The sequence below is a fragment of the Hyla sarda genome, chromosome 8 (genome assembly GCF_029499605.1).
Source record: "Hyla sarda isolate aHylSar1 chromosome 8, aHylSar1.hap1, whole genome shotgun sequence".
NCBI classification, from domain to species: Eukaryota; Metazoa; Chordata; class Amphibia; order Anura; family Hylidae; genus Hyla; species Hyla sarda.
In genome coordinates this window covers 35,656,908-35,672,865 of record NC_079196.1, presented here as the reverse complement: position 1 = coordinate 35,672,865, position 15,958 = coordinate 35,656,908, and the positions used below count along the sequence as shown (strand labels likewise).

The following is a 15,958-nucleotide window of genomic DNA, read 5'->3' as shown; positions in this document are numbered from 1 at the left end:
GGAGGAAACTGATGCTTCTGGCCTTAGGCCTTACATTTTTGGATGTTTGGCAGTAGCTAAATACATGCTTAATGCAAATGTAAACATTGATCTTTAAATGTAAGGGGTTACAAAACGCTCTTGGGTACTGCGAATGACTGCTCCAGACTCATTCTGTGTCTTTCACAAACTACTTGCCTCCCTGGTTCCTCTGGCCTTGGGCCTTAAATTTTCGGATGTTTAGCAGTAGCTAAATACATGCTTAATGCAAATTTCCACAATGATCGTTAAATTCTCGGCGCTCTGCCAGGGCCTTCTCCTACCCCGCCTGGGCCGATCCGAGGACCTCACTAACCAATCCAATCGGTTGTAGCGACGGGCGGTGTGTACAAAGGGCAGGGACTCAATCGACGCGAGCTTATGACCCTCACTTACTGGTAATTCCTCGTTTTTAGGGTAAATAATTGCAATCCCAGATCCCTATCATGAACTGATTTCAGCGTGTAACACGCACCTGTCCTTGAAAGATAGAGACACGCTAATCCGTTCAGTGGAGCGCTAGTGCAGCCCAGGACATCTGAGGCCATAACACACCTGTTATTGCTCGATCTCGCAATTGATGGGGCAAGGTAAGGGGTTATTAAAGCCTCTTGGGTACTACTGAGGCCTACTCCTGACTGTTCCTGGTGCAATGTATGGGGTAATTAAACACTCTTGGGTAGTGTTATTGTTAAATTTACTTATAATTTTATCAGTAATAAAATTGAAATTTGCAGAATGCTAACCGTTACACAACGGAACGCTTGTTGCGTGTGATTTTTTAATGAAAATTAAAAAAAAAAATCCGGGAGAGGGATTAACTCTGCTTAATCATTTTTGGTGCAAAAAAATCCTTTGGTGATCTGATCTTTTGGAGACAGATGCGCTTACACACATATGTAATAATTTTTTACAATAATTTCAAACATTGTGTGGTTTATTATTTTTTAGAAGAAAGTCTTTGGGTGGTCCACCGTCCTGCATTATAGAGTCTTCTGAAATGTTGGATTTGCGCTTGTTCTTACACAAAGGTATATATATATTTTTTTAAATTTATACAATTTTGTTGATTTTGGGGCGGATTTGGAAGCCCTGTGTGTAGTGGTGCATCAGCCAACTCCAGGCTGTGTCCTTCAGGCAATATATGGGTTCCTGATGCCGCAGAGGTGGGGCCTGGGTCTGGGAATTTAAAATTTTTGGATAGCGGGTGCTACCTATGAGAAATCTTTGTCAAACATTTCTCATTTTGTGTTGTTTTTTGGGGGGGGGATTGTGAAGCCCTGGTGTGTAGTGTACTCTGCATCTGCCAACTCCATGCTGTGCCATTCAGCCACTATATGGTGTCCTCATGCTGCCAACACCTCCACGCTGTGCCATTCAGCCACTATATGGTGTCCTCTTGCTGCCAACACCTCCACGCTGTGCCATTCAGTTGATGGTTGGCAACATTTATTTGCATTCCCTTAACGCTGTTACTTAGACCTGGGGTAATGGTTTTCTGCTGTGAAATCTGGATGGTCTTGGAAATGTTTATGGATGGGGACCATTGAGCCATGGCGGAGTTCATAGTGATGGCCGGTGCGCTCCTCTTCAGGCTGATATTTTCCCGGGCGTCCATCAATTTTGGCGGTTTTACTGCAAAACCCACCTGCTGCTTTTTAGAATTCAACATCTCTCGGGCATCTTGCACTTTAACCTTTATTCTGAAATGTGCATCTTTGGCGACCATTTTCTCGCAGGCATCCTTCATGCCTTGCTTCAGACGGGCATCTGTCACGCCAATCTTTTGACGGGCATCAAACGTTCTCTGGAAACTTTTTTGCAGGGATGCACGTTTCAGAATAAAGGGTAACGTGCATGATGCCATTGCAAGCCAGCTTGTCCTGGTATGGTATGGTAAGTTTTATCTTCCGAGGATGTCCTACATTTGGGGAAACAGGGTAATAAATTTGAACTTTCCAGAAGGATAACCATTACACAACGGAACGCTTGTTGCGTGTGATTTATTACGTAAAATGTTACTAAAAAAATACAAAGAGGGATTAATTCTGCTTCTTCATCCTTTTTGGTGAAAATTATGATTTTTGGTGGTCCACCGTCCTTAATTTTGGGGCCTCATCAACTCGTTCATTTGAGATTGTTTTTATCAAAAAAAAATTTAAAATCTTTGTCAAAAAATTATCATTATGTTGTTCTTGGGGGGAGTTGTGAAGCCTTGGTGTGTACTTTTGAATCAGCCAGCTCCAGGCTGTGTCCTTCATGCAATATATGGGTTACTGATGCCGCAGAGGTGGGGCCTAGGTCTGTGAATTTCAAAATTTGGGATAGCGGGTGCTACCTATGAGAAATCTTTGTGAAACATTTCTCAAGGTCTTGTTTTTTGGGGGGGATTGTGAAGCCCTGGTGTGTACTGATGCATCAACCAACTCCAGGCTGTGTCCTTGAGCCAATATATGGGTTACTGATGCCACTGTGGTGGGGCCTGGGTCTGTGAATTTCAAATTTTTGGATAGCAGGTGCTACCAATGAGAAATCTTGGGCAAAAATTTCTCATTGTGCTCTTTTTGGAGGGGGGATTGTGAAGTCCTGGTGTGTACTGGTGCATCAGTCAACTCCAGGCTGTGTCCTTCAGGCAATATATGGGTTACTGATGCCGCAGAGGTGGGGCCTAGGTCTGTGAATTTCAAAATTTGGGATAGCGGGTGCTACCTATGAGAAATCTTTGTGAAACATTTCTCAAGGTCTTGTTTTTTGGGGGGGATTGTGAAGTCCTGGTGTGTACTGGTGCATCAGTCAACTCCAGGCTGTGTCCTTCAGGCAATATATGGGTTACTGATGCTGCAGAGGTGGGGCCTGGGTCTGTGAATTTCAAAATTTTGGATAGCAGGTGCTACCTATGATAAATCTTTGTGAAACATTTCTCAATGTCTTGTTTTTTTGGGGGGGATTGTGAAGCCCTGGTGTGTACTGGTGCATCAGCCAACTCCAGGCTGTGTCCTTCAGGCAATATATGGGTTACTGATGCCGCAGAGGTGGGGCCTGGGTCTGGGAATTTCAAATTTTTGGATAGCGGGTGCTACCTATGAGAAATCTTTGTCAAAAACTTCTCATATTGTGTTGTTTTTTTTTTTTTTTTTTTGGGGGGGGGGGGGATTGTGAAGCCCTGGTGTGTAGTGTACTAGTGCATCAGCCAACTCCACGCTGTGTCCTTCAGCCACTAAATGGTATCCTCTTGCTGCCAACATGTCCACGCTGTGTCATTCAGCCACTATATGGTGTCCTCATGCTACCAACACCTCCACGCTGTGTCATTCTGCCACTATATGGTGTCCTTATGCTGCCAACACCTCCACGCTGTGTCATTCAGCCACTATATGGTGTCCTCATGCTGCCAACACCTCCACACTGTGCCATTCACCCACTATATGTTGTCCTCATGCTGCCAACACCTCCTCGCTGTGCCATTCAGCCACTATATGGTGTCCTCATGCTGCCAACACCTCCACGCTGTGCCATTCAGCCAGTATATGGTCTCCTCATGCTGCCAACACCTCCACGCTGTGTCATTCTGCCACTATATGGTCTCCTCATGCTGCCAACACCTCCACGCTGTGTCATTCTGCCACTATATGGTGTTCTCATGCTGCCAACACCTCCACGCTATGTCATTCAGTCACTATATGGTCTCCTGACACTGATGCCACCACCAGGCTCTGTCATTGTGCTGCTGTGCGGCAGTGATTCTAAGAGCGATGACGGTAATCTGCATGCTATTCTGAATAACAATATTATTTCACTACCCCAGCACACTCTATATGCCTTTTAGGACACAGCAAAGTGTTCTATACCCCTATAGAGGCTGTATGTAGGCTAGAAATAGCCTTATTTAATATTGATTCGCCACAAACAAATTCGGATCGAAACAAACTTTTTCAGAAAATTCTGCGAATCGGCCGAATCGAATTTTTGAAAAGTTCGCTCATCTCTAGTTGCAAGCAATAGTGAAATGGTATAGAATATTTTCGCGGATAATTCAGCACTTAGAATGTTATCCATCTGAGAAGTTATCCAGAAGCCCACACAGACATTCAGTGTAGACCCGTTCAGTGGAGATCACTTACCAATGAACGACTCAGAGCAAGGTAGATGATTAGATAATATTAGCTCTGGGGTCAGACTGCATGCTGCTCTGAGGTTACACACTCGCACTGAATCACTCTACAATACTCTGGAAGAGAAAAGCAAAAAAGAAGCAACCTGGATTTTAGACCTATATCCATACCAGAGTATGATATAGTGATGCAAACCATCTCCCGAAAATCCAGCAATGCTGCAAGGCTCTTTCTCTGCTTGTCCATTGCATTGTTAAGAAGAAAAATGGATTGAATAGGGGATAAGTGATCTCCAGGACAGAGCCTGTCTTCTACCTCGGAGCGATCCAACTCCCACCTTCCGAGATAAACTGGTCCCGGTCTGCCAGTCTGCCCCCTTTCAGCCAGAGATTGACGGAGCAGTCTGTCACTCCTGAGACCAATTCATCTCGGAAAGTGGGGTTTGGATCGATCCGAGGTAGGAGTGAGGCCCTGGTCTGAAGATCATGTGGGGTCTCAGTGATTGGACCCCCGCGATCAGACACATCTCCTATCGTATGGATAGGGAAGAGGTTTCATTACCCGGTTAACTTCTTTAAAGGAGATATGCGGCTGAAAAGGCGTATCCCCTTTCCTGTGGATAGGAGATAAGTGTCTGATCGCGGGGGGTCTGACTGATGGGAACCACCCCAGCTCGGCCCCGGCTCTGCTACTCTAATAAGCATGTCATACCCAGCATAGAAGCTGAGACAGACACACTTTCATTTATCTCTATGGAATAGGCAGAGACACAGCGTTCATGAATCTCCGCCTCTCCCATAGAGATGAATGGAGGGGGAATGTTTCAACCAGCTTCCGTGCTGGGTGCGACACCTCATTACGGGCATTCGGGACACATATGGGAGATTTCGGGGGGGGGGGTCCCAACAGTCAGAACCCCAGCGATTAGACACTTATCCCCTATCCTGTAGATAGGCGGTATGTTCTTTCCCCCCCAGATAACACTTTTAGGTCTACTACATGATCTGCTTTTACTGTATCAATAACAGATGGCCATGGTTCACAAAGTGGTAGCCCAGTATGGGATGGTGTTGCCCTGTACCTTTCCTGCCCTGTCCGGCAGTGTCCCTCGGTGTCCCCAGGGCCCCCTGTAGTGGTTTCCCCATTTGTACATATGTTTTGTATTATAAGATGTGTCATAGCTTTAATAAAATGTACCATATGATTGTTACCCAGGAGGTATCAGTGACCAGCTGACCACAGGGGTGACCTATGGGCTCCCTGCTAATCTCCCCCATTTAAGCCCTGGGTGGAGCTAGCTTCTCTCTCTTGTTGCTGAGGTCCAGTGCAGGCGTCTCAGTTTGTGTGTCTAGAGTATTGGAGGCCTCAAGCCCAGTCTGCAGCAACAGTCAAGTGCAAATCAGATTAACCTGCAATAATTGTCAGTCACCAGTCAAGTCAAGTCGTCTGTCTAGTCAACGTGGCTTACAATAAAATACCCAGTCCTACTACAAGTCCCAGTGAGCCTATAAGGTCTCTGCGTCACTGGTCATGTCCTTGGGCCCTGGCTGCACTGTATAGACTTTACCAACTGTCTACCCTCAGTAAAGCTACCATTGTCCGTAACTTGGTGTTGGAGTCTTTATTGCCCCCGTGCCTAGCCCAGGATCCAGCGGTATACCTTTGGGGGGTTATAGGCTAAACCAAACCCTGACGTCACGAATACAAAGGGTTAATACCATCTGCCCCTAGGGTAACAACATCTTCCCTGCACCACACACCCCGCCATCACAACAACATTTCTCCAAAGAGGCTCACAATCTAATTCCTGTGTCACTACACACACTAGAGGTAATTTTATGGGTGACCGTGCTAACCAGTGTGCATCAAAAACCATAAAGTCAAACATGTCAGTGGTGGGTAACAATGAGGGGGATTTATCAAAAGGGCAGTTGCCCATAGCAATCAGATCACTTCTTTTATTTTTACAAAGGTTTCTGAAAAATGAAAGAAGCAACCTGACATTTTCCTGAAAACCCGACAGTTGTATTTAAAAACCCACCAGAAAAATAGTGAAATACTGAACTTGAAAACCCGACTGCCTTGAAGTGTGGGGAATCTGTTAAAAAAGTGTGTGTTTTTTTTATCCTGTTACTTTGTCCCCTTAGTAGCTTTTTATATAACATTTTTTCATTTTTCAATTCTTTTTTTTTTTTTTTACTTCAGTTTTTTTTTTTATTTACTTTTACTTTACTGAATTTGTTAACCCATTAACGACCATGATTGGTAAAGTTACGTCCTGGTTCAGAGGCCTTTTCAAAAATGAAAGGAGCAATCTGAATGGTTGCTATGGGCAACTTAGCAACTTTTCCTCTGGACAGGGTTTGATAAATCTCCCCCAGGATGTCTATGGCTCTTGAATGGGCACTGCCAGATTGAAAAAAACTTTTTATATGTTGTACATTTTGGCAACACATGACCTTCATAACCGTCATAAGAAAATGTTATTTCCTTTTTTATTGAAATTATGGCTAGGGATCCCCATATTCAGAATATAATTCTGTCTGGCTGCAGCATCATATTTGCCCAACATGAAGCACAGGCTGGGACAAAGTCCAGTAGGTGGGGGCAGGACTAGCACTCCTCTGTGCTCACTTCTGTCCTGCAGCACGAAAACAGAGGAGCCTGCAGTGATTGGATAAAGAGACCCAGCACAGCAGACTCAGGGAGGAAGCTGAGTCATGCAGAGTGAGGACACGCCCCCTCCAGAGCACGGAATGACAAAGCAAATGAGCAGCAGATAAAAGGTATGTGTGAGAATTTTTTTTTTTTTTTTTTTGTGGGATACGACAGTGACTCTGCGTGCTGCCATTTTGTCTCCTACCCATGGCGCTGCAATGTACCTGAGGCCTAATAGGTTTAGTAAGATGCACTCATTATATTTTGTCATTTGTGCCATTTAGATAAGTGGGACATAATTTGGCACCATTTTGGCAACTCAAAAATGGCTGCATCTTACAATACCGCTTACTGTACACAAATGTGTATATACATGCCTCATTGTGTCCTGCAGCACAGAAGAATTGTGCTGACAATATAAAGAGCATTCATGCGTACAACTGAGCATATAAAGCGTATGATCAGATTAAACCTAAAGATTGCAATAGGGTAAATAAGGAGATAATACAAGATCAAAAAGATAAAAAGCATATGGGATAGCAGTAAAAAATAAAAAGCATAAAAAAAAGCCACAGATGGGAATCTTAAGGGTGAAAAAAAATTACCATACATTGGTGGGAGACATTACCTCTCTAAATGGAAGGACAATTATCGGCTAAAAGGGCAGAGAAGATACAATCTGTTGAACAAATATTATTTAACCGACCCATTGGAGTAAATCCGCGGAGGGTCACGTAATATGATTATGCACAGTAAGGCACTATTGGGAGCAATCTGCACCGCTACGAGAGCACCATGTAGATGAAGTGTCCTTTACAATATTGCTTCAGTGTAGCTAATGGATTAAGCAAAACCCAGATTGTTTTCTCATAGAAAAAGAGGATGTAAAAAATATTTGCACCCAGCCTACATAGTATCTTCAGCTATACAATGATGTGCAGTGAGAGTCCCGATAGGTAAGACTGTATACCAAAAGGGTTTCCATTTTATCTCATATGGCGATGGGGAAAGTCTTGACAGAGGGACTAGCATTGATATACCCTAATAGAGGGTTAAAAAAATTATAATAATAGGGACTATCCTTTTGAATAAAGTCTTCCTTGTATAGATCATAGAGAGTAAAGGTGCATATGAAAGCTTCTCAACTCAGATGACTTGGCAGAGAGAAGGGTTGGGCTTGTTGGTTTTTAACTGTCCGAGCCTTTTGTTCTCCATGAGTCACCGTCAGAGCTGTTTGACAGAGGCTTACCCCTCCTCTAGCTGTTGGGAACACATGTCTATGGGGAGACTGGTAGAGATAGTTGTTGGCCGAATGAATGTTCAGCTGACACCTATTAAAGGTGTATTGCCACCTTAAAGCAATACCAATGGGCCCACCAAAGGATTCTGAAGGCCCACACTCTATCTATACAGAACATGTCTACATATACATAAATATTATTGCTATTATTGCAAAAAAGTTAAAAGGTTATTTGTGAATCATCCCATTAGGAATATACCTTAGTGACAAGTGACTCTAAAGTCACCTCCAAATGAGGTTGCCTTTTGCTGGTCTTTTGGGGCCTATTATTATGTCACAGTCTGTGCCCACTGGAGGAGCCATTGATAATTTGGTGGGCCAGTCCAAGATTGCTACAGGATCCCTACTCCATTTCATAATGCCAACTTTTGTGCGATTTATGTCCTATCCATTTATACAAGGAACACCCACAACATGCAGTATTTGAGAAAAAAAATATATATTTACAGTATGAAACCTCAAACGATAGGGGGTAAGATGCCTGATTGCGGGGTCCGGCTGCTGAACACATTTATGTTTAGAACGCCGGCTGTCCTAGGCTTCGGGCGGCCATGGTAGTCACCTCCATTAATGTCTATGGGAGATATATGGAGGGGATGTGATGGCTCTGGTCGCTCGTAACCCAGCACAGAGCGGAGTGGCTTATCTCTCCAAAAAGAAAATGATCAGGCAACTGAGATCCTTCTCTCCCCTGACATCATCTCTCAGGGTAGAGAGAGTCAGGAGGCCTCCATACACATTAGGCTGATTCCACCAAAATTGGAGACTTTGGAAAACTTTCCAGACCAGACCCAAATACAGGAGTGTAAATAAGGCCTTGTGCTATCATATATCTAATAAGATTCCAGTGGTCATGAATCTAATGTGGACAATTATGATCAGTCCTTCTCCTAACTGAGTTATATACTCCATATATTTTTAATGGTTTAATAATACAATTTAGAGTGAATGAATGTATAAGGTACAACAAAAATAGAGAAACATAGCCACACATCCACCATTTGTATTTTGATCTACTTGCTTCTCAGCATAATTTCAAAAACAGTATAAGGTGAGATCACCACCATCTGTTACATTTTTGCATCACTGTAACACTAGGCCCTGTCATCTGCAATCAATTTCCATAGTTCCCGTGTCTTGTGTATATGTGTCATTTAGAAGCGCGTCTCACAATTCCATGGAGACCATGTAATAATGGAGGGAGCATAAAATCTCATTTATTATGGTGGTACAGTAATCACACATCTCCAGACTCTTATTAGATTATCCCTGATATTACCCCCTAGAATTGTCCATATCACTAACACTAATAGATTTTCAGGTCTATAGACATGTGCAGAAGACAAGTTGACCAGTTGCCCCTAGCAGCCAATCAGATTGCTTCTTTCATTGATCAGAGGCACTTTTAAAAATAAAAGAAGCGATCTAATTGGTTGTTATGAGCAACAGGTCAACTTTCAGGTCTTGATAAATCTCCCCCCCCCCCCCCATATGTGTAGAGTGAAAGGGATTTCTACTTTTTTTGGGCAGCTCAGAGGATCAGTTTTTCCTCCTTACCTTTTTCTTTCAATATATCATAACCCTAAAAATCCATATTATGGCTTATTTTTTGTGCCACCAATTCTACTTTGCAGTGACAGTCATTTTATGCACAATCCATGTCGAAATGGCAAAAAAAATCATTGTGCGACAAAATTGAAGAAAAAACGCCATTTTGTTACTTTTGGGGGCTTCCGTTTCTACGCAGTGCATTTTTTGGTAAAAATGACACCATCTCTTTATTCTGTAGGTCCATACGGTTAAAATAATATCCTACTTATATAGGTTTGATTTTGTCGTACTTCTGGAAAAAATCATAATTACATGCAGGAAAATGTATACGTTTAAAAATGTCCTCTTCTGACCCCTATAACTTTTTTTTCATTTTTCCGCATATGGGGATGTATGAGGGCTAATTTTTGGCGCCATCATTTGAAGTTTTTATCTGTACATTTTTGTTTTAACATGGCACTGATCAGTGTTATCGCCACTCGACTGCTCTGGCCTGGATCTCAGGCATGGAGCAGTCATTCGACGATTGGACACGCAGGAGGCAGGCAGGGATCCTCCTGGTGTCCTGCAAGCTGTTTGGGACGCCGTGATTTCTCAGTGGTGGTCCTGTACAGCACCACCGAGCTGCCGGGATGCTTTCAGTTCCACTTCAGAGGCAGAGGTCAACTTTGAAAGTCGCGTCTGAAGGGTTAATACTGGGCATCACCGCGATCGGTGATGTCCGGTATTAGCCACGGGTCCCGACCGATATGACATTATATCATGGGAGCTTCCTGCGTCGTTAAGGAGTTAAAGGGGTACTCCAGTACTCCAGTGTTCTGAACATTTTGTTTAGAACGATCAAAACCGGATGCTGTGATCGTGATGTCACTGCCATGCCCCCTCATGATGCCCCGCCCCCTCCATTCACTTCTATGGGAGGGGGGATTTCGGCCGACGCGCCCCCTCCCACAGAAATAAATGGAGGGGGTGTAGCGTGTCATCACGAGGGGGGTGGCCGAGAAGTCACGACCACTGCTGCATGAAGCCAGTGCCATCACGGGGGGGCCCCCTTTGGATAGGGGATAACATGTCAAGCAGCAGAGTACCTCTTTAAAATTTGCAACATTGAGGTCCCAGGTTTAGATCCAACCCATAAAGTTGGGTTGACAAATGTGTCTTTTTTTGGCCTCCATATGTGATGTATGCAGTGAGGTCTGCTAGATGGAATAGTACAGAATTTCACGCTTTTTCATTGGATGCTGCAAAATGAAGTATATTGCATGGTATATGTTTTTTTACAAGGGGTCCCTATATATGATGGATGACACTAAAAGGAATCTGCCCTAAGCATACGTTCCAAGGGTCTTCCCTGATATGTACCTCTACGGACACAGCATAACACAGAGTAAAAGGATCCAGAGTGAGCCCCCAGCTTAAAGGGGGAATAAAAGATTGCAATTTATCCATGACGTGAGTCAGTAGATTTACAGGAGTCTTTACGACTGACTTTGTTTTATATTTCTATGCTAGCATCACTTTAAGGTTTATTCATAATCTCCTCCCGAACCAAATAAATTTATTTTAAAATCAAAAAAAATTCACAATGCATATATTAAGCTTTTCTACCTTTGTATTCAATTCTGCAGTAACACCGGGTTAAGCAGATCTTATGTAATTCATTATTTCTTTATAAAGTAATTAGAGTAAGTGATGACCTCATTACAAATTACAGATCTCTTATTAAGATGCACTTGTTATCTATCATGCACATTATTACAGAATATTCTAAATTATAGTTATACTTTTCCATGTCTGCAAGTACAAAAGTACAAACATTAGACATCATCATTTTAACCAACATTTGCAAAATTCCTTTAATTCAACACCAATAAAATTGTTAAAATGTTATTATAATTATTTCAATTTAAAATTACAATTATATCAATCTATATCTGATGTCAATTATATATGTTTTAACTTGTACAATAAAATAAATAAATCAATAATAATAAACTATCATGCTATTAGGGGACACAGATTACAAGAGGTATACACCTTATAGCTATGCCCCTTGTGGCCTTTTTTCATTGTTAGATCATGTTCTTCATGTCTCCATTATGCAGTGTACAACTACAGGGTCCTGTTATACTGCAATGTTGGTTGTAGGATATTTTCACTGTTGTTACTGTGTATTGCATATTGTAAACTAAGAGAATCCTGTTAAAACTAGTCTCGTTAGTATGAGAGTGAGAAAGGGTTAGGAGCACCTAATCTCCCACTTTCCATTAGATGGGTCCAACCTCAGTACCAATCCTATGAAGATAAGCCTAAACATCCCAGATCAACATCTAGTAAATTTCAGAAGATTGTTGAGAGACTTTGTAGTGAAGTTTGAGAAAAGACCCTATAGCACATTTAGGACCTCCCAGAGCTTCAGGCTGGGCCTAGAGATATGGCACACAGATTACCAAAAGACTTGCTCTCCACAGATTGTATTGCAACCCAACTCCTGTGACTAAGCGGCAATCTCACCACTAGGGGTCCCCATACCTACCAAGACACTAACTAGTCCTGCAGCAGCATCAGGCTTGTCCATGCGCTCCCGTATGTCATTCATTTCAATGAGCCGACCGGAGTGAAACGTTCGGTCCGGTCGGCTCATTTTTGGGCCGTATGCGCTTTTCCAACCGGACCTAAAACCGTGGTTGACCACAGTTTTAGGTCCGGTTGTAAAAGCGCATACGGCGCAAAAATGAGCCGACCGGACCGAACGTTTCACTCCGGTCGGATCATTGAAATGAATGACATACGGGAGCGCATATGGTCACATACGGGAGCGCGAGCTTTTAGCTCCCTCCTGCCGTATGCGCTCCCGTATGGGACAAAACGTAGTGTGAACCCACCCTTACATCAGTAAACATAATTAAAAGTGGAGCAACACTTGAATTATGAATTATGACCCAACCGATACCCATGGACATGATCAAGAATCTAACATATGACATTCTCTAGAATTTATTCACCCCGCCCCGCCCCCCCCCCCTCAAAAAAAGGTGTTCTGTTATAAAACTTAAAATATGCAAATTGACATCTTCATCTGGAGTTATCAAATAGTCAGACTATTCCTGAGGTATTTAATTCAAAGCAGATGGTATGAGCAAGACGCAGCGAAATACAAAACACAACTAAATCACTCGGTAGCTTTTGCTACATAAAAGTAATTAGCCATTGTTTATTACAGCATGACTGGTGCCGGGGATGTGCCAAATTGGATTTGTAAGAAGTTTTAACCAAATAGATACCGGGGATGGGAGTGTCAGACCAAACACTGGGAAATAAACGCGGAATATTAATATTATTTAGTATAATATTCTCTTCTCCAGTGGCCTATTTAAAGGGGTTATCATGATCAGAAAAAAAAAAACTGAGATTACTTATTTAAAAAACAGCACCACTCCTGTCCTCCGGTTGTATGTGGTATTACGGCTCAGTTCCATTGAAGTGAATCGAACCAAGTTGTAATACCACACACAACCTGGGGACAGGGGTTTTGTGATTTTTAGAAGAAAATAGCTAATTTTTTCCTATTCCTTGATAACCCCTTTGAAGAAGCTATATTTTGTACACATTTATGTTTCAGTATATAAAATCAAATAAGCATACACATATTTCAGTATATACAAATCAAATTACTATATGGAAAAAAATATTTTCCCCCCTAGGTAACCCTATTACCCTTCTTCCCTTGGATAGGCAGATAAAACAAAAAACATTTGACAAATCCTAGGGACTAGTGATGAGCAGCAGGGGCCATATTCGAATTCCCAATATTTTGCGAATATATTGACGAATATTCGTCCTATGTTCACGAAATTCGCATATTCACTATGTTTCAGATCACGGGGGTTCCGACCACTGGGACCCCCCGCAATCTTGCGTACGGGGCCCCGGCTCTCCGGCCAGATAGCGCATGTCGACCACCGCACAAAGCGGTGACCGACACACCCCCTCAATACAGGGCTATGGCAGAGCTGGAGATTGATGAAGGCAGTGCTCCGGATCTCCTATAGAGTTGTATTAAGGCGGCGTATCGGCTGCCGCTTCGTGCGGTGGTCGACACTTCTCCTTCCCGCGGACTGACGGGGCCCCGTACGATCTGAAATTTATCCCCTATCCTTAGGATAGGGGATACGTTTTTCAATACTGGAGATCTCCTTTAAAGGGGTTATCCAGGACTTGAAAACCAGAGATTTTTTTTTGAAAAACAGCACCACACCTGTCCACAACTTGACATTCACTTTAATGGAACTAAGCTGCAATACTACACAGATGTGGTGTTTTTTTTTTTTTTTTTGGAAAACAATAGCTCTGCTTTTCTAATCCTGGATAACCCCTTTAAATTATGAGACCAACTCAGTCATATGACACAGAGCCAGGACAGAAAATGCCTATCATAGGCTTTTACGGGCTAATTCTAGAGATTGTTTGGGGTCTGAATACTTAGACCCAGACTGATCAAAACTTTTGACATGTCCAATGAGGCAAGTGCAGCTTGGGCTATAATTGTTTCAAGGGTTGCAGTTATATGGGGGCATTGGTAGCAGTCCAGCCATGGTCCAGCAGCTTTAGAGGCTACAAAAGTCCCTAGAATTATTATAAATGGCCCATGGTAGGTAGGGATGCTGTTGCACAAAATACATATGCGTCCAGGAGTCTTCATGCTTCCAGTAGGCATCAGGTGCATATGGAATATTATGTTTCATATCCATAGCACAGACAAGGCACAGAACAATCATTATTGTCATAAACTTGGCAAACAGATCAAAGTACATATATATTTATAGCCCAAGAGACTATAAAAACTTCATGACCATACCCGCTGTATTTCAGTACAACCAACTATGCATCAAATTGCCAAGGTAAGTATTCTGTACTTTCACGTCTTTGACAAAATGCTTCCATAATCGTAGACAGCAAAGGCTCAATACAGTAAAATCAACGTACATCATATACTCTCTACCTATCACACATAGAGAAAAATCCCTGATAATGAACACAATCTTTCAGGTAATTTTCCAGTAAAAATTTTTTGACAATTTTAATGGTCACTGTTGCTTGGACAGGTCAAAAGTTTTGATCTGTGGGGGTCTGAGGGTCCACACCTTCACCGAAAAGGAAATCAGGTTTGTGCTTCACACATTCTCTGAGGACTCCGGATGTGCAGAGTTTTCCCTGCTTACTTTCCTGATCGGTGAAGGTGTGGACACTTAGACCCCTGCCAACCAAAACATTTGACATGTCTCTAGGACACTTATAACATTTTTTAAATAACAAGGACCATTTTAAGGTTAGGGTCGCATGTGTCATATTTTGCTGCATACTTTAAGGCTGATTTTGCTACCTATTGACTTCAATGGGTAGGAAATTATGCAGCAATAAATATGCAGCAAAATATGGCACGTGTCACCCTATCCAAAATAGCATTTTAAATCATTTTGTTTTAATTAAACTTTTTTCCAATTTTTTATAATAATTTTTTTCAATTAAATTTAAATAGTTTTAAATAGTAATAAAAATAAACTGAGAAAAAAAGGCCCATAAAATGCCACATCCTACCCCAAGAAAACTTCACAAGGAACCAAATGGCTTACAAAATGGTTCCTTGTTGCACATAAGACCCAATACTGCCCCCTATGGAAGGCTATGAAGTTGGACTAGCAAAAGAATATACAGACGTGACTAAAATTCAAATAGCATAAAAAAAATAAAAATAACAAAGAATAAGGTTTGCTGTAACATATACAGTAAAATCTCTTTAATAAAACCCCCCAAAATTGTACAGAAAACTGTTCTTCTATGGTGGTGGTCTTCTCAAAAGACATACATAATCTATGGTGGTCTGAAATTTCATCACACAAAATCGGGCCTGGAAAAAGGGGCGGTCTTCTCCAAGAGGTGGACTTTTGGAGAGGTTTTCATTGTACATCTGTATTTATAAATCAGGAAATATAAAAGGTGACTTACCTGTAGTTTCCACAATACCCTCCAGGATGACGACAATCTCAAACTGCTCAGTCTGCATGGACCGCTGGGAGAGGTCGTAGAAGGGGCTTTTGGCGTCAATCACATGGCAGATTGTAAGAGGAGAAACCAGAAAAAGCTGATCCGCCCCTGTGCTAAATCCTACATCGAGTTCAAGTTGATCGAGAGGGAGAAACTCGCCCTCCGGTGTCTGCCGGGACTGGAAACACAGAAGAGAGAAGAACATTAACACCCGGACAACAGTTTTCATGACAAGCTGACATCACACTACATCACTGCTAAAATCTGACAGTTT

General features: G+C 42.3%; 1 protein-coding gene across 1 annotated transcript in view; it reads right to left on the bottom strand.

Annotated features, from left to right (window-relative positions):
• Positions 1-15,958, bottom strand: part of KCNJ3 (potassium inwardly rectifying channel subfamily J member 3) — a 257,569-nt gene that overhangs the window by 212,192 nt on the left and 29,419 nt on the right. Inside the window, exon 2 of the mRNA XM_056533752.1 lies at positions 15,646-15,862. Coding sequence (XP_056389727.1) covers positions 15,646-15,862 — 217 coding nt within the window. The remainder of the gene's footprint in view (positions 1-15,645; positions 15,863-15,958) is intronic.